The following is an 18,626-nucleotide window of genomic DNA, read 5'->3' as shown; positions in this document are numbered from 1 at the left end:
GGAGATTAACAAAATATCTAAGTTTTATGAGAATCAGGAGATAAAGGTCAGTACTGAAGGCTCATCTGTTTCTCAACCATTGTATTAAAACATACAAGATTTCAGAAAGAAGTTACTCTGTTCAAACAGAAGAGAAAGAGTCCTTTCTCAAAATTTCACTTTTGTTTTCTCCTTGCAATATCCATGGATGTTTTTTTTTGCCTGAATCAGCTAAAGAAACCTATAGACAACATTTGCCTTCAAAGACTAATGAGTGAAATATTGAGTTCAGGAAAATCTAATCTGGAAGTAATTGCTGCTGACTGAAACAATTTATAATGCTGTTTAATCTTTATGCAAGACTGGGGTAACTGTTGAAGAGTATGTTCTTCTGCTTGCCAAGTTAGAATTGCATCATTCTTCTTTGGATGGTTTTTTTTTGCGTATTCCTCTTTCTACTAAAATTATTTTTTTTTTAAGTTCCAGCTATCCTGCATTTGCAGAGAGAAGGAAAAATTTAGGCTACTAACAAGATTGTGAATTTTTATTACATTTTTGTCCCTGCTTTGACCAGTCTTAGAGGGTTTACAGAAGTGTTGTACCAACTTATTTTGGCACACAGTAAAGATATTTTTGGGGGATTCCATCACTAGATTAATTGATTCTCCTTTCCACATTCAAATGAATGTAAACTTTTTTGCTATGGTTCTTCTCAAGAACTTTGAAGAGGAGCTTCAATGAGGAAAGACTGATCGCTGAAAAAGTGATAATTTTTAATTAATAGATGCTTTTGAGACAGGATGGAGTAGATTCAGATGAGAAAACAAACACAACAGCAGCAAATACTTTTTATACAAGTGCATGACAATGACTCCGAGGTTGGATATGAAGTAGAATTTGTCTCATGGATAATACTTGCCTTCAGAATCTGATTCGAAATGATGCAAATAATTCTTCTACTGAGGAAATCCCAGGTACAGCCTATGACCCTAAGGCATATTCAGCAGCAGACCTCCCTGCTACATGAAGAAACCTTTGAGTAGCCTCCACACTTTCCATTTACCACAGCACTAATATTACAACACTGACATCAGCCAGTTAAACTAATGTGGGGGCCTTAAAATGCTTGGATTTGTGATTGAACTCAAGGTAAGTTCAGACTGATAAAGAAGGGAGGATACTAAATGTTTTGTACCTCAGGGAGCAAAAAAATCCTGAGACTGACCAGCTTAGTCTCAATATAGACAAAGCCAGACAGCCTACAGTCAGGTACACATTCCAACAAAGAATTCCTACTTCTGATTAAAAAAGTGAAGATTTGAATGCATGCAGCAAAAATGCAGAAACCAACAGAGAAGGGCCATTCAAGGATGCACAAAACTGAGGGGAACTCAGTGACTATAACACCAAAATGGTATAATTTAATGTTCAGAGAACAATTCTTTATATAAATGCTTATTAATTACAGGTGAAATCTGAGAAACTGTTAAATTGAACATATTATAGCACTTTATAAAATACTAGTAATGATGCAATTCGGCCAGAAAAGCAAAGAACAGGAAAACAAAGAAACTAAATTAAAACTAATGAAAGATAAGGTGCACTTACTATGGAACAATGTAAGAATACTAAAATGTAGTAATTTTAGCAGCATTATACATGGGCTGGTCAGTAAAACAAAATTACTGTTCATCAGTTTTAAAACTTTCCTAAAATGATACATTCAGCTAGCTTAACAATTGACTCTGGGGAAAAAAAAACAGTGGAAAACAGCAGAACAGCCATAGGTAATGAATTTCCTTACCAGATGGCACATGGCTACAGGCCAAAAATGACACAGTTTTGTGCCACACTAGAACTTTCTAAAGTACATTAAAATAGTGTGAAAAGGAAAAGAAGCAGGGAACGTGGAAAATATAAGGGAAAATATGGTTTTGTTGAGAGCTGGCAGATGCAAAGAAATACTTTCTCTCAAGAGAGTGTCTGGAGTTGCAAACTGTTCAGCACCAGAGAACAGCAAGCCTGAAGGAGAAGGCAGTCATGTTTAGCTTGGCTTTGCCTTAAGATCTGTCTGCTGTTAAACTTCTTACACTTAAGAAAGAATGTTTTACATTATAAATACTGCTCAATCACATTGTTAGAAATGGTTGTGACTCCTGTGCAAAAATGCAAGATTTAAACTAAAGCCAGAATCACCGTTCAACAATGATGAAGTATAATTTGACTGCAGTGTAGTTAAAGGAACATAGTCTGTATAATTCTACCTGAAAAAAGGTGACTGCTTAAATACGAAGACAGAAAGTGGATTATTTTAATTGGACAAAGCAACACAATGCTTATGAAAATATCAAGTGCTTAGCCATAAATCTGGTGTTTGATATGGTTTCCATTTTTAGGGAAACAAAGTCAGCATAAGCCAGAAAAAAATCAATTCTTCTATTTTGTTAAACCCATTGATAATTTTCAGTCTCCTTATAGTACAAAGACTATGAACATAAATTAAGATGAAATATTTGAGTTAAAAAGAGCATTAGGCATGTACACAATGAACATTATCTGATAAAAACATACAGCAGCCAGTAATTTGAGAGCAGGTAAACAAAACAGAGTCTTAAAAGCAAAGTATGTCTGAAATCTGTACTGTATGTTACTATTAAAGAAAAAAAAAAAAGATGGAGAGTTGGCTTCCAAAACCTCAGATTTTTTTCAGTAACTTCAGAAGGATCAAGATTTCACTGAAAAGGTTTAAAATTAATATCTCTAAGCCTATATTTATACAGCTTGATATTTTTATTCAAGTACATGAGCACAGATAAAGCAAGGCAATTTGATTTAGGAATTATGTTCTCTTAGAGTGAAATTCTGAAGTACTTACTGCAATTTCAGTATTTACTTCATGTTTGCTGAACCTGTAAACAATCACATATGCAGAAACTCCTGCCACACAGAAAATTCGGCTTTCAGGACACCAGTACATCATCTGAACAGCAAAAGGATCTTCTTCCACAATCTCAGCTGTTGCTTTTCCTTCTCCCACTTTCTGTTTTTCAAAGACCTTTGATGTTTTTAATTTGTACAACATCTGTAGAGTAACTGGAATATATTAAAACATATAAAAATACTAACATGAAGCACATCAGTTATAAAATTTCTCAATTCTCACTTTCTTAGTTGTGGAATAACAAGAAATCTTAGAAAAGCCTAACAGGAGAAGATGCATGTTATACACTACAGATATTATTCTGGCACACAGTACTGGTAGGACATGAATTTAATACTTCACTAAAGGATATTTGTCTGTGAAATACTTCTTAGTACTTTCTGGGACAAGATGTCAAAGGTATATTTTAACAATGGTGTCCATAATTAGGCTTATATTGAGTGTTATAGAGAGGCTCTGATAATGTTGATATTTTCCTAATGAGATGTGAAACTAAGATTCCATTTGTCTGATGTTATTATCTAGCTAGAATGTATGGAAACTCGAGACAAAATATCAGGAAATCATTCTGGCGGCCTGGTCAAAATGAAGCCTTTCTGAACTAATAGGAGTTCAAAAATGTTTTGAATTTCGTGACTAATAAGTATATCTGTATTTATACCTGTATAAAAAATCCTGATATATACAGAAGCCTTAGTCAAGATTAGAAGTTCACTGCCATGAATTGTGGAGGTACTATAATCAACCCCATTATGTTTTATTGACATTCCTCCCTGTTTTTATTAATTTTACATTAATTTATCAGTGGCATTAATTAATAACTGCGTAAGGTCAGAAAAAGTCAGTCAGGCCCCGCACCTATAAAGGCATATAAATCCATAAGGGTAAAGCTGTTACATGCATCAGTATAACTATGGTAGCTCAACCTAGCTAGCCTGTGTAACAAGAGCAACAGGAAGATGAAAGAACAGTGTTTTAGTTATGTAACTGGATGATGAACACAGCAAAAATACATTTTCATTTGGCAGTGCAGATATATTCCAGGAGGTTCAGCACATAAAATTTTTAATATTTTAAAAAGTTTTAGCACATAAAGCACTACCAATTTTTCACAAATTACAGCAAGTGCTTCTATAATAAATACATAATTCTTCCTGTCCTAAGTGGCAGAGAAAGAGGATTCAGGATACCCTTAGTCCAAGTGGCAAATCTAGAGTGGCACTTGAAATCAGGCATCATGGGTTCAAGCATAGTAGGACTGGAAGAGTTACAGAAACATATGGTATGAAGTCTATGCTTCTCTGAATTACTAAGTACCATCTGCAAAAGGACAAATAAGAAACAGCAATGGCTTTTGAGCAAAGATACATTTGGATAACTGCTTCAGTGGCTTAGAAATTCCCAGTCTCTCACAAATCTGTGCTTTCAGATACAAAATCACAGAAATAAAATACATCTAAAAGCAAAGTATTTTGTGCCTTCTAATACCAGTAGGATATTTTGTTTACTAGAAAATCTCAAATTATATTGAACTCCACTAAAAAAGTTAAGACCTTGTAAACAATAACACTTCTTAATAATTAATACCTTGTAAATAAAACGTATCAAGTATGCTACGAGTAACACAGTACATGCCCTGAAAAGCAGGACTAAGGCCAGGACATCAGAAATTCACTGAAAATACCACTGCTGTTGAAGAGATTGTGAATATTCATGATCACCTAAGCTTTTAGCATTTAGAAAAATTCCTGTTGCAGCATGTATATATTGATTAGGGGATTATGTTTATATTCACTATGAGAAGTTTTTTCTTTCTCCATTTCTGCCAGAACTATAGAAGAGGTAACTAGCACATTGGTTTCTGTGCAGTATATATGCTATGGGGTCTTCCAGCAATCTGTATTGCTTCACTCTAACTTCAGTGCCTGTATTTGCACATTCTTGTTAAAAATGTAAGTATGTAATGAAATATTCACAAGACAAGGTCTAATATCTCACTCTACTTCTCTAAATAAAAGTAATTATCCTACTTCGGTTCATATTAAAGCTCTCTCAAACGTCCGTCTTTGCTGATAAACTATTGACCTTGTTTGATTATGGGTCTTTTTTGGTGTTCACCATGACTTGAAAATACTGGAAGATGTAAACTCTAAGTAGCATCTATCTGTTCTTCCTCCATTTCCAAAATGACAAATTATATAATAAAAAACCAACTCATAGTCGCGTGCAGTTGATGTGTCTGTGCAAAATACTTTTGTGAAATGAGGCTTTGGAAATCCTCATATTCTCCTTGTCCATCCTGATGATTGACAATATTTGGTATTAGGCAAAAAGGGGATTACCTGACAAAGTCATCAGCTTTAGCTGACATTAAAATCTTGTAAAAGTTTCCCATATTTGCAGTAATAATCATTACAATTTTGTGGCACAATGCGGAGCAAGCAAGTAGTTTGAGTACCTCATACTTCACAATATTGTCACCAGTTACAGACTGATTATTAGGGTCATATTAAATCTCTCTATACCTAACATTTCGTACAGGATTTTCTTTCACACTCTCTTTTCCTTAAGAAACTGATACCTCATAAGCAGATATTCTACCCAGACATTCCTGTATGTCTGAAGAGACAGAAGACAAGGCAATTCTAAAGGATCTTTGGTAAATCACAGTCATATTATTTGAAGAAGAATATTTTAACTTTCAGCTAAAATGCATGTGTATTTTTAATAAATACATTTTACTAATAAGTACTGTATGTGTTTTCTGTAGGGGAAAATGCTGGTTTCTGATATGTGTAGTTATAGCCAGATAGCATGGAACAAGCATTTTCTGAAGCTTTTTCCTGCTATGATGAATGGAAATGCTTCCCAATTATTTACTGGGACTTGAGACTGGGCAAGAAAAGATTTAGGTCTTTTCCATCCTCAGCAGATAAGCATGTATTGACATGCACTATTGTATTTTAATTTTTTAATTTTACTTAGCTGTAAAAAAGTCTTCGTTATACTCAGAATAGAAGAGACATGACAACTGGAACTGAATGTTACATCTAATTGAGCCCACTATTCTATAATCACAAGATGAATGTGCCTTAAGTATTTTTTACTAGTGCTTCATTGTTCATAGGTTTTGGTATGTTGGATCTTGAGTTATTATACCTCTTAAAGACTTTCACTCTTTTCTGCCTAATATATCTCATTAGCAGCATTTTTTCCCCTTAATTTAATAAAAATTTTCTTCATTTCAACTTATTTTTCCTAAGTATATTTCCTAAGTATATTACTACACATACTGTTCAATATCATGTTTTATATATATGTGTGTGCGTGGTTTGTCAGCATTATATAAAAGTGAGCTTTAGGAACTTACTGGCAGAAGCATCCCAAAATTTTACTGATCCATCTGCATGGCTTAAAAAAAATATAAAAATTAAATGTGTTAAAACAATATTCAATTACAAAACATCATCTACTTTCAGTGACTGATAAATATAAGCAGAAAAACTGTATTTTGCTCATGGGGTAACTCTCTATACCTTACTGACAATATACTAATAATATACATACTAACTATAAATAAATAGTTTGTTATTAGTTTGATTTGGTTAATAAAATATTTTTCATGCATTTCCTATAAAGAACTAAGCCCCCAGTGAATTTTAAGATTTCAACAAGAAGAAATTATTTCCCATACTAATGACAAGTTTAAGTTACAGCACTTTTGTCTTTGCACTGGGCCAGCATCAAGCTTATGCAACCTAAAACTGCCATGTATAATGAACTTTGAAAGGACAGAGGGTAACTTTGTTTTGCTTAATACCTTACAGCTGTGTTCTTTTTAGTCATTTCTGATAAAATGAGAATGATCCCTTTGTCAGCTTATTGGTACTATTGTAATCTTACTTTTAAAAACACGTGTTCAGTATCATTGATAATAACAATTTATCACATATATTGCTATCTTCAACCTGACTGAGACCAGAGGGTAACACAGTGTGCATCTTAGATGAGTAGCTTCTGTTTTACAGTATGGTGCCTTGAAAATCCATCAGGCGTTTCTTATGGGGCTCCTACTTCAATCTGAGCCTTTCTATGCCTTTTTGCTATGGGTCTCCACTCACAGGGTGAAATTCATCCTAAAGCACCACACCCTCAGTAATTTTGGGTACTAAAATGAAGTCCTAAACTGTCCCCAGATACAAATTTCCCAGAAGGCTAAAGGACAACAGTCATAGAAAAACAGCTGCTCTCCTTTTAAAAGCTATTCTCTATGACCTTGATGGCCAAAATATTGTCTTGCAATTGATTTTCCTTTCCAAAGACCCCAGCTTCATAAGTATATAGACTTGCTGTCTGACACTGGGGCCACAAGTGGTATTTCTTAATAGTAACTCATCCCTGAGTACTAAGTTCTCTTTTTTACAGCAAAAGAGAATTTCTGAGGTGACACTGCTCACATGAAGAGCCAGGATAAGTGAATGCTGTCAAGGCTCAACTCTTATCTATAGGTAACCCTCAAAAAAAAGGAGTAGACACTAATATTTTAGAGGTACCGATCCCCAGTTTCATTCTCACCCTGTAATAATGATTTCGGGATACGTTTGAGCTCCAAGATTCCATGCTCCACCACTGATAGGCCATTCCTAAACAAACAAAAAGAGTACAGAGATCACAGCTAATTCTGATGAACCTTGCTTGGTTAATTCTTAAACTCATGAGTAGAAAACGTCTTCCCCCCAAAAGCAATACAACTAGTAAAAATAACAAAAGTATATACCATTTAAGGCTTTTACAGTTTATTTACATTTTTGTGTTATCAATTCAGGCTTTGGAAACTTAATAACATTTTTATATTACTAACTAAAGTTCTATGTTTTTAAAATATTTCTGCACATCTAACATTCAACAATCTAAACTAGGAATGAGAGGAAGGAGTAACAAACAGTTCTGCCAGTCTTTTGAGGTGTCTTGTCTCTGGAAGTTTCTATAGAAGACTGAATAGACCAAGAATCTATTTTGAATACAAAGACTACTGAAGAAGCTGACCCAGAAACAAACATCTGAGCATGAAGCGATGAGATAACAAAATGCAACTTTTATATAACATATTAAATCATCATCTCTTCTCTCCCTTTTATTTACTACCAGCAAGACTCCCATTTTCTTCTTGGTCTAGACTGGTTGAGCAAAATGCTGGTTTGTGCCTAAAGTATGACACGTATGGATACGGGATAAAGGATGTGGAGGATGACGTATGTGCAGAGTGGGTGAGGATGTGCGCAGAGTCTGAGTGGGTAGAGAAAAACTGAAAGCACAAACTGTTTATTTGGATACATGGAGTGGATGCTTGTGGGTACAGAAATGGGTGGCTGGCATATGAGTGACTACCTACCTTCAGGGTGTATATTTGTATGTGCACGAATAAAGCAAGGGGTCAAGAGAGTACGCAATGAATACAGGTAGGTGGTGAAAAAGTACATGAGGTAAGAATATGAGGTAAGGATAGACTCAAATAAGAGAAATAAAGTATTTTCTGAAGTACTTTGCTGAGTAAAGATACAAAAGAAGTAGAGAGGGCTCAGTTTCTGAGTTCATGGAAAATAAGGCAGCTCCAAGGAGAATACTTCTGTTGATTTGAATAGAAAATTGATGATGTTTGAGTTGTTTACTCCATTTTTTTTCTAATTTATTTATTATGATGGATTAGTTCTAGCCAAAACACAAACTAGATTAAAGCTTGAAATTTATAAATTAATTGCATTTCCTCTTCTTCTTTCTGCAGCTTGTCCTATTTCTAAAGGCATTATGATAAGACCTTGGTAGCTCAGTAAAATAATATCCTTATTTAATAACAAATCTCACAGACATGCTGTCAACCCTCACTGAACCTCTTCTGCTTAAGTCTTTCAGCTATAATGTTTTCACTTTTTTCTTTGATAGAGATAACCCACCCATGCAAATTTGAATTGTACATGATGGTTTCCCGGAACCCAATCTGATCTGGAATAACGTCAGCAGCCTAAAGTCCTGTATAAAGGTAATTAACAGTTGGGCTTAAATGGTGGTGTTTCTGAGGGACAAATACCAGCCTGTAAACATGCTGCCAAGCTGATGGTTGGACTAAGTTGAAAATTATTATCAAAGAAGTAAAACAGAAATAATTCAGTAAGATGTTACAAAAACCTAGGTTATACATCTACTTCCTTTGCTTAAGAAAATATTGGTTTTGTTTACCTTATTGCTGTATCCTTGCTTTTTATGTTTTGCTCCTACAGAATAGAGTACAGGAATCAAATCTGGAGGACAGTCCGCAAAATATTCAGTGCAGGTAACAGGTGACTCATGAATGTCAATAGGATATGGATTTTCAAAGATTGGAAAACTAGTTAAGGAAGACAATTTATTAGAAGCACTATCACACTGAGTCATAGAATAAAACATATTCTTATATTAAAGAGTATAACAGAATCCAAGTAAAATTATTACTAATGAAATACATTTTCCCTTATTTATTCAAACTTATATATTGCTTTTCATGTCAATAATAATGTGTAGTTACGCAAATAAAGATATTAAAATTCCACTGCCGTGACAAGAATCCTCTTGTTACATAAATATCCAGTTATGTGAATAGTCCCTAAGGCTAATAGGGCTACTTGTGTCAATGATGATTAAGAACTAATTTTTTCCAGCATCTCAAAATCTTATTTATACAGAAGTGACACATTTTCTAGAAGTTTCAGGTTCATGGATATGATATATACTATGATGTAAGAACTACTTATACAACATTGGATTTTCTATTGAGCATCTTAGCCTATTGGGTTGGTAGACTGTTAATTCTACAACGAAAAACTGCAATGACAGATGAGTAGATCTCAGTTTACTATATAGTTCCTCTTTGATAAGAACATTGATTCTGATATGAATGAACTACTTGTCATTTAAACCAGCAACTGGATCATGAAATAATTCTGTAGATCCACATAAATCAATGCCATTATGTATTAAGATACTTAAGCAGTAGATCCTGTGGAGTCCAGTTATGCATATAAGTAGAAGCTGAATCTGATTTCCAAAACATATGTTCAGGTCATATTTCAGCATGTGACCAAGTATTACTTAACTTTGGTGTTGAATGAATGTTTGAGTACTATGCTGAAGGGACTGCAGATTGAGATTTATTCTAAAGTTCAAGGACAATATTATCTTAAGTTCCTGCTGATTAGACGATCTTAGCTCTTACGGTGGAAGTAAATATTTAGAATGAATCATTTCCAAGAGTGAATGATTTTGGATAGCAAAATGACATCACATGATAACATTTGGAATTTTATGATAATTTGCTGGACAGTTAAATACACAAATAGATTCATATAAAACTTCGTACTTACTTGCTTTGTGTCAGGTCAACAACAATGAGATCTTTTTCCAAAAGCACAACTACAGCATAGGGTTCTTGAAACTCTGTAAGCAAGGAATCAAGTGTAAAAGACATGGAGTTCTTCTATCAGTCATTTTAAACTAGCAAGTAATATTTATGTTCTCCAGACTTTCACAGTACAAACTAGACAAATCTGGAAACTAGGGCCAGACAGGAAGTAAAAAATGACTTTTGGGTAGTATTGTTGACAAACATACAAAGCAGAAATAGAATTGGAATATTACAGCCTGCCAGCATGATTCTATATTGAAAGTAAAGAAATAAAATATTAATAAATTGTATGTATCATTGCATTGATGAAGACAATTATTATACAGAAAAAGTATTTTTGCTGTCCCGAAATAATACTTCTACTGTGTACTATTGCTCTTCAAAACTAGATTGTGCAGTTCACTTGATGATACACAATGCCCCCACTTCCAAGGTGATTCCAAGGGAATATTCCAAATGAATCCTGTAAATCTGTGGTGTTCAATTCAAGTACTGACATGCTCCTTCCTCCCGCACACACTTCTGGAGATTATACAGTTTGGTTTTTTATTTAATTATCTTTCCATTTATCAAAATTAAACAATTAAAATGACAAATAAATGCTTCCCTTTATGCATAGGGTGTATTAGTTTACATAGGATAAAAGATATTTCAAAATTATAAATGTGAAATTATGACTCTCTTTTCAACAGCAACAAATCATTGCAGCATGTGAAGTTCAGAATACATTCTTCAGATGGGTGATGCCAAAATATTGAGTAAATGACAGCAGCTGATTCAGCTTCCTTTCAGTCTTGCTAAAAATGCACATTATTTTTTGCCTGTTTTTATACAAGGCTAGGAATAGCACAGGCTAAACCAAAATGCTTAAGTATTAGTGTGTAAGCAGGGGAAGATGCTACAAAATTGTAGCACTGTGAAGTATTTGACACAGTTAAATGAAAGCTCAAACTAACTTTGATTACTGAAAATTAAATTTTTGTATACCATTGAAACAAATATATACTTTATCTTTACTAAGTGTATTTAATATGTATTTGATTTAGCTATGTATATAAGATTTATTTTACTTTTTGCTTGAGGGTTTAAAATGCTAAACTTTGTTTGTTTTTGACTTACAGCTTCTCTTAATTTACCTCCTGGAATTTTCTGGGAATATACTTCAGAATGTGGGCAGACCCACAATATGCAGCAAGCATTCTTAGCAGTTCATTTCACACTGAAGTGCAAGAACTTTTTTGCAGATAAGTGATAGTTTAATCTTCAATAATTTAGTAATCTGTAGATTTTCAGCATCATGAAAAATGTCAGAAATATAAGCACATATGTTTGATTCATAGCAGTATTTCCCCACACTAGCCCATGTGCTTCAATCTTATATGTGAAGATTTATGCATGCTTTATTGTCCACTCATCACTTGCTTCCTCTATTGAGAATGCAAACAATTTCCAGGTACTTTCAGTTATGTAGTTTTCTTTAGATGAAGACAAATGTGAGAATGGAAGTCCCTGGAATGGAATTAATGTATGAGAAGAAATCACTTCATTTATTTTTTCCATAGTTGTATTTTGCTTAATAAACTCACCATTTGGATATGGGGTTTCACAAAGAGTTAAAAAATCAACTATAGGGTGATCCATTTCAAGAACTGTAATTGCTTTCCCATGCATGATTGTTAAACTGGGTCTTCGACAAGGCTTATCATACGACAATCCACCAGAAAATATCACAAACGGTTCACTGTATTAAAAACAACAACATAATAGTTGTAAGTCTACATAGTACATACAGGTTTACATTATAGGTTTAGTTTTTGAATAGTAATAGCTTGCAAAAAGAGCGCAGGAAAGATTCTAAAAGGACTTTAACTCAGGAATGTAATATTGAGTTAATTGCAGAATTAAAAACAAACCTGTTTTTACAGGTCTTGTACTCTACTTTTAGAATTGGTTTACAAGATTCAGGCTTTTTTCCATCTCTTTGAACTTTTCCTAAAGAAAGAAAGAAGATGAAAACTCTATTAAAACATCATGATAATAGAACTATCAAACTAAAGCAACTGCATAAGCCATAAGAGAATGGAACTTTAAAGCTACAGAAGATCCTGAGTATTAACTCCTATTTCTGTAAAATATTCATTGTCTAAATTAATAACATTTATTGTGTCTTTGTGTTTTACTACCACATACATCTAAAGGACCATAAGATACACTTCAAAAATGGCTAAATCCCATGCAGATTACTGAGCATGGCACTTAACTAAAAATTAATGGAATAAACTATTTGTACACCTTCTTTTCTGAACACATTATGACCATAAACAGCTTAATTTTTTCCTAAGCCTTTTTAGATTAACTCAATTACTTTTGTTGACAAACTGCTACATGCTTTGGATTGTAACTAGTTGAGTGGTAAAATTAAATGAAGCATACAATTGAAATTCATTGGTTCAGACCTGTTTTGATCTGATGGTTAGACTAGACCTCTGAGAGGTCCCCTCTGACACAAAGCACTATTCTATGAATAAAAATTATAAAATAGAAGGAAATTTAAGAAAATGCTAATTCTTTTTTGGGCTACATAGATCTTGCCTTGTCCTTCTTCCTCCCTTTCCACACAGTCAGGTTTCTTGGTAATGTATTGATTTGCAATGAAGTCAATATTTTTTACCTCGTTCATAGGAAACAATGGCATATTAAGTCCCAGGCATAAAACATACAGCCCGTTTCTTAATATAGCTCCTTTATTTTCTTCATTGCAGTTATTTGGGAAACCTTGTACCATCACCATGAGAAAGAACACAGTGTCTTGCACAAAATGTATTATCTTGTAAAAATTGGATGTGAGCACATAATTACAAAATATAAAGAAAGAAATGTGAAAATCGCATAGCCTGAGGGTCTCACAGACAAGCAGCACACTCTCAAAATGAGTTGGATAAAAGAGGTATTTATGACACCAATTAAAAAAAAGTTTTATCTAAATTGCTGATTTTTATAATAATTTGCAGCTAGAAGCAACTCTGGATCTGGGCTACAGTGAAAAATTAAATAAACAGAGATATTATCAAACAGCATTGAGAACACTGTATTGCTTCTTAGTTATACATTTTCGCTATCAAAATTACCATGTGGAATTGTGGTCTGGAATGGTCTGTTAGGACTTTTCAGATTCCATAGGGTCAAGCTGCCATCAGAGTGACTGCACATGAACTGTTTCCCTTCATGATGCCAAGCAACAGAATGAATAGCCTACAGAAATTAAAGAAGAACTTGAAACTGAAATGAAATACAGTGCTTACAGTAATGATATTTTAATGTAAGACTTTTGATTATATTAATCTAATGGTATATCAACAGTTGCAAGGTTCTTTTTTGTCCATTATCACCACTTTTTATCAGCCAACGGCTGTAATCCACAATTCACCATAAAGGCTAACACAACACAGTTATGTAAGGAAGCCTTTACTAAATCAGACCAAAACTGAAGGAATAGGGTATTAAGGTAAAAGTATAAGAACAAGGGACATACAGTGCAATTGTAATATGTGTGATAGCTCCCTCAGAAGTATTTGATCTGGTAAATTTACAGGGAATTCAGTGTAACAAGTTTTACAGGTAACATACAACACACACAGAGGATGTAATACACTGTACTTGAACAATTTCCACACACACACACACTCACACACTTAAGTTGCAGAGTAAGTACACAGAACTCTGTGATGTTTAATGTAAAAATCAAAACACTATATAGACCAGGATTGTTTCATTGATCTAGGAAATTCCTAAAACAATGTAAGATACATTGGAACAGATAGATACGTTCCTCAGAGAAGAGGAATATTGCACTCCTATGTGCACACTACAAGTACCACGTGATGAATATTACGTATGCCAAAAAGCAACACTTGAAAAATTAATAGACCATTCTTAATACTTTGTGCATAATTAGTGGAACTGACTGAAAATATCTATTTACATCAAACTAGCTGAAAGAATAATGGTGTAAGTCCTTCACTTTCATTGGTATGTGCTGGAAATAAAAAAAAGCCATCTTCTGACAAAACATTCATTGTATAACACAGTTTCTCACACACTCCCTTCAGAAGCACAAATTCACATAATTCTCCCTTGAATCCATATCCCTTCCAGAAATGTTCTCTGCCAAATAGCAAAAAACACAATATGTTTTTATGTAAATGTAAATAAAAGAGACCTATTTTTGAACACAGTTTGAGAAATTTCCTTTTTTTTTCAACGTGGAAATACTAAGGCCTTGTACACACTTAGAATTCCATATAGCCATTTACCTGACTTAGTCAAATCACTTTAAAATCATTCCTGGGTGTTCATAAGTCAGTATTGCAGTTATTCACATCAGTTTTGCTCAAGCTGGCAAGAAATAGAGCTAAGTCTACTGGTCGCTATTCAAAAGTTCCTATTGGTCTTCCTCTTTTAGCAATTGTATTGATTGTTATGGTCAGTTATGGCTCATGGTCTGGAGGGAGTATCAGCAGAAACAAACAAAAGGGCTGTGACCTCTTACCAAAGCTTTAATCAGCTCCTGAGGCTGGACAGCATGGCCATAAATACATTAAGACTACCCAAATGTTTTAATAGTAATCTGACATGCCTTGTGTATGAATGCTTGACTAACATACTAGGTAAGATAGTCATGACAAAAAAAGACTCAAACCCCAGAGCTGAACAAACTCCAGATATTTATCTTTTGAGTGACATAATGAGTATCACTCAAACTTCTACCTGCCAGAAGGGGGTTGGCACAGAGTTCCTCTTAAAGACCCAGAAGACACCAAACTATAAAGGAAGCAACAAAAGACAACACAGAAGGATGGTTCATACAGAGGCCAATATTGTTGCCCTTAGGTAGGGACAACCTTTGCTCTGTGGGGAGCACTGCTTCACTTACACTGAAGGCATGTCTATCCTCATGCAAATTATTTCTGACATGAGCTCATTCATGCTTGCTATTGTGCCAAATCTGGATCTGTTTTTGACATGCTATCACACTTAGAAACATTTCACATGGCTACAATCACTAACTGTATCTGAGCAGGAGCTAGTAACTAGCAGCTGAAAACTGTAACAAGCTGCTTGTTAAACTGCCTCTCTGCTGCCAGGTGTCCCCTGCCAGCATAAACCTCCTGTGGAGTAGAGCCGAGGTGGAATGCTCATGTCACAGACAGTTGGCAGAGCAGCAACTCAAACTGACCTGTTAGACTTTGCCTTGAAATGGGCACAACCCCCATATAATCACTTCTGGAGGTCTCATCTGGGAGTCACGACTATTATACAGAAAGATGGCACTGAACAAGTTCCAAATTTTCTCTCTGCTAGAATATGTCTAGATTCTAATCCACTTTGTTAGCATCCACACATAAAAGGAGCAGTTATTTGCTTAGAAGAGAAGTTCATCATGGTGGGTGACTCATGTGAATGTTCACACAGTGTATGCACATAAAGCATATCACTCCAGATTGGGTATGTTTCTCCCTCTGCAATATCCACAGCGGTTGCATACATATTCCATCTTCTCTCATATACAGCATGCACTAAAATTAAGTGTGCCCAACACCATTTCAGTTCCTTCCCAATCACAAACCCTCTTTACTGAGAAGAATTCAGTGAAGAGTCAAGACCACTTTTAGCCATATTTTGAACAAGAACTATATTCCTCTTATTGCTTGAATGTTAAAAATCCTTTGTGTTAGTAGTACTGCAGGACCATTAAAATGAGGGCCACATCTGATTTGATACTTCCATAGTGGTATAGGGAGATGTCATTTGGCAAATGTCTCTGAGAACTCTGCAGCTTCATTTTAAGGATGTGTTCCGATGACTGTTACTATTTCAGAAGGCTCTGAATGTGTGTTGACACAAACTTTCAAAGTCTGCACATGAAGATAGCTGTTTTTTGGGGTCTGCCAACTATCAATAACAACTTGAGAATCCTTTGAAAGATCTATCTTATGTGCTCTCTTTTTATACCGATTGATGGAAATAAATTTTTGAAGAAAATTACAAAAGGGCTTGCAAGGAAATCCTTTCATAGAGGGCATCATGTAGAAGTATTGATTGGAAGAGCCTCAATATCTCATACATATCACCACTAAGGAGATGATAGTCATCACACAAAAGCAATTTCAAAATGTCAGAAGTCAAGCAGGTGAGGCAGAAGGCCAGTTTGGCAGAACAGGAATCTTTTCTTGGAGACAAGGTAAAAAGGAAGGTGCGTGCCCAGTGGAAGCAAGGTCAAGTGACATGGGAAGAATTCAGAGATGTTGCTTGCCACTGTAGGGAGAAAATTCGTGCAGCCAAAGCTCAACTGGAGTTGAAGCTGGCCAGAAATGTGGGGGACCATAAAAAGAGTTTTTTCAAACATATCAATGGCAATAGGCAATATAGAAATTGTTAGAGCCTGTTACAGGATGAGGATGGTCACCTCACAAACAGGGACAGAGACAAGGCAGAGGTGTTTAACGCTTTCTTTGCCTCCGTCTTCAACACAGATGATGGACTACAGGGGTCTCAGTGCCCTGAGCTGGAGGACCATGACTGCAAGAATGATCAACTCCCAGTTGACCCTGAAATTGTGTGGGATATGCTGCTCCAGCTGGATCCCTACAAATCTATGGGGCTTGATGGGATTCATCCCAGAATCCTCAAAGAGTTAGCTGACATCGTTGCAAAACCTCTCTCAACGATTTTTGAGCCGTCTTGGTAATCTGGAGAGGTCCCACTTGACTGGAAGCTGGTGAATGTTGCCCCAATTTTCAAGAAGGGCAAGAAGGAAATCAAAGGCCTGTGGCTGCAAACAAATATCTTTAAATTAATGAGATATGAAACCATTCCTTCCTATAACAATTGAACGCCAGCAGATACAGTCCCCATCTTGAACTTAAAAAGGAAGAACATTTAGATTTGTAGATAGACAGTTACCAACCTCCTTTCCTCTTCTCTACCAAAAAGTACCTGCTTCTCATATCTGTGCTGCACAATGACAGGTTCTACAGATCTGAATAACAACAGAAAGCCTCCTCCTCAACAGCTGGCCTGGGTAAACTGAAATCCAATGACATCAAAGCTAACATAGGACAAATCCAGTTGAGGCTTGGATCCTGAGAAAGGATGAATATTTAGATGGAGTCTTGAGAGTGCTGACATATATTTTGAGTGACATTATCAAACTGGAGAGCTACCTGAAGAAGACTACAGAAAAGAAAGAACTTGCCTCACTTAATAACACTGACAGTCCATCAAAGACAAGAAAATAAGCTGTTACAGTACACACCAAGTGCTAATCGAGAAGCCTGGTGCCAGGGGAAATTTTGATACTAAAGAGAAGAATCCACTCCACTTATAAGCCAGAAAAGATAGTGCTATCTGATGATCCTTTAAGGTGCCAGAAGAGGAACTGGTGAGTTAAATGAGATCTTCAGTCCTTTTAGCATTAAATGGGGTGACTACATTAGTTTCAAAACTGATGCTGAAGAAAGTATAATGACAGTGAGAAAAATGAGGGTGGATTAATTTTATTCAGAACTCATGCAAAGAGACACTTTGGTATTTAATGAAGATACGGAACATTTACAGTAATTTATCTGAGACTTCACAGATACCCTGCAACTGCAACTGGCTGGCTCAGTGCCAGAACAATACTGAAATATTGGTCAGACATCATGGGGCACAGAGGCTGCATCAGTCCGGAGAGCATTGTGAAAGGGAACAGGAACAATGATTTCTGAACTGTGATCTTTGGTGACCAATCCATAAGATAAGCCTTATATTTGAAAACTTGGATTGGTGCTAAACATCAAGAGGCATGTGCTGAACAAGTAATTTGTGACTCACAAAAGCTATATAACCCAGGATTTAAAAAAGAACCCTTTTTAGTGGCTCCCTAACGGAATCATAGCATATCTGGAATATTACGAACATGGAGTCTGAAAGTCTGGAATAAGGTGCAATGGCTAGTCACACAACCCTTTTAAAAACAACATAAGAATTTTTCAGCTATTTCAGTAGATGATAAGAAGAGAGCACAAGTTGCACTAAGTGGAGTAATGACACAGCAAGTAACCACTGAGGAGGCAAGTACGGGGCTGATAGAAAGGCCAAAGAAAGTTCCTGAGGACAGTACTGAAAAACGTGGATCAACTAAATTGCATGAGAAATTTTCAACACCCAACCACTGTGTCTCAACAAGAAAAAAGGAAACAGTATTATGAAGATCCTCTTTTACGTAGA

At 35.3% G+C, this 18,626-nt stretch overlaps 1 protein-coding gene across 9 annotated transcripts in view; it reads right to left on the bottom strand.

The window, feature by feature from the left end:
• Positions 1–18,626, bottom strand: part of STXBP5L (syntaxin binding protein 5 like) — a 193,951-nt gene that overhangs the window by 66,202 nt on the left and 109,123 nt on the right. For all 9 annotated transcript variants that reach the window (XM_027653282.1, XM_027653283.1, XM_027653286.1 and 6 more), the window contains exons 8-15: positions 13,484–13,607; positions 12,269–12,347; positions 11,942–12,096; positions 10,315–10,387; positions 9,155–9,302; positions 7,496–7,563; positions 6,291–6,331; positions 2,855–3,072 (exon numbers count right to left, since the gene is read on the bottom strand). In XM_027653282.1, coding sequence (XP_027509083.1) covers positions 2,855–3,072; positions 6,291–6,331; positions 7,496–7,563; positions 9,155–9,302; positions 10,315–10,387; positions 11,942–12,096; positions 12,269–12,347; positions 13,484–13,607 — 906 coding nt within the window. The remainder of the gene's footprint in view (positions 1–2,854; positions 3,073–6,290; positions 6,332–7,495; positions 7,564–9,154; positions 9,303–10,314; positions 10,388–11,941; positions 12,097–12,268; positions 12,348–13,483; positions 13,608–18,626) is intronic.

The sequence above is a fragment of the Corapipo altera genome, unplaced genomic scaffold, assembly GCF_003945725.1.
Source record: "Corapipo altera isolate COAL_440 unplaced genomic scaffold, ASM394572v1 61, whole genome shotgun sequence".
NCBI classification, from domain to species: Eukaryota; Metazoa; Chordata; class Aves; order Passeriformes; family Pipridae; genus Corapipo; species Corapipo altera.
The sequence above is the reverse complement of the archived record's forward strand: the minus strand, read 5'-3'. Positions and strand labels throughout refer to the sequence as shown.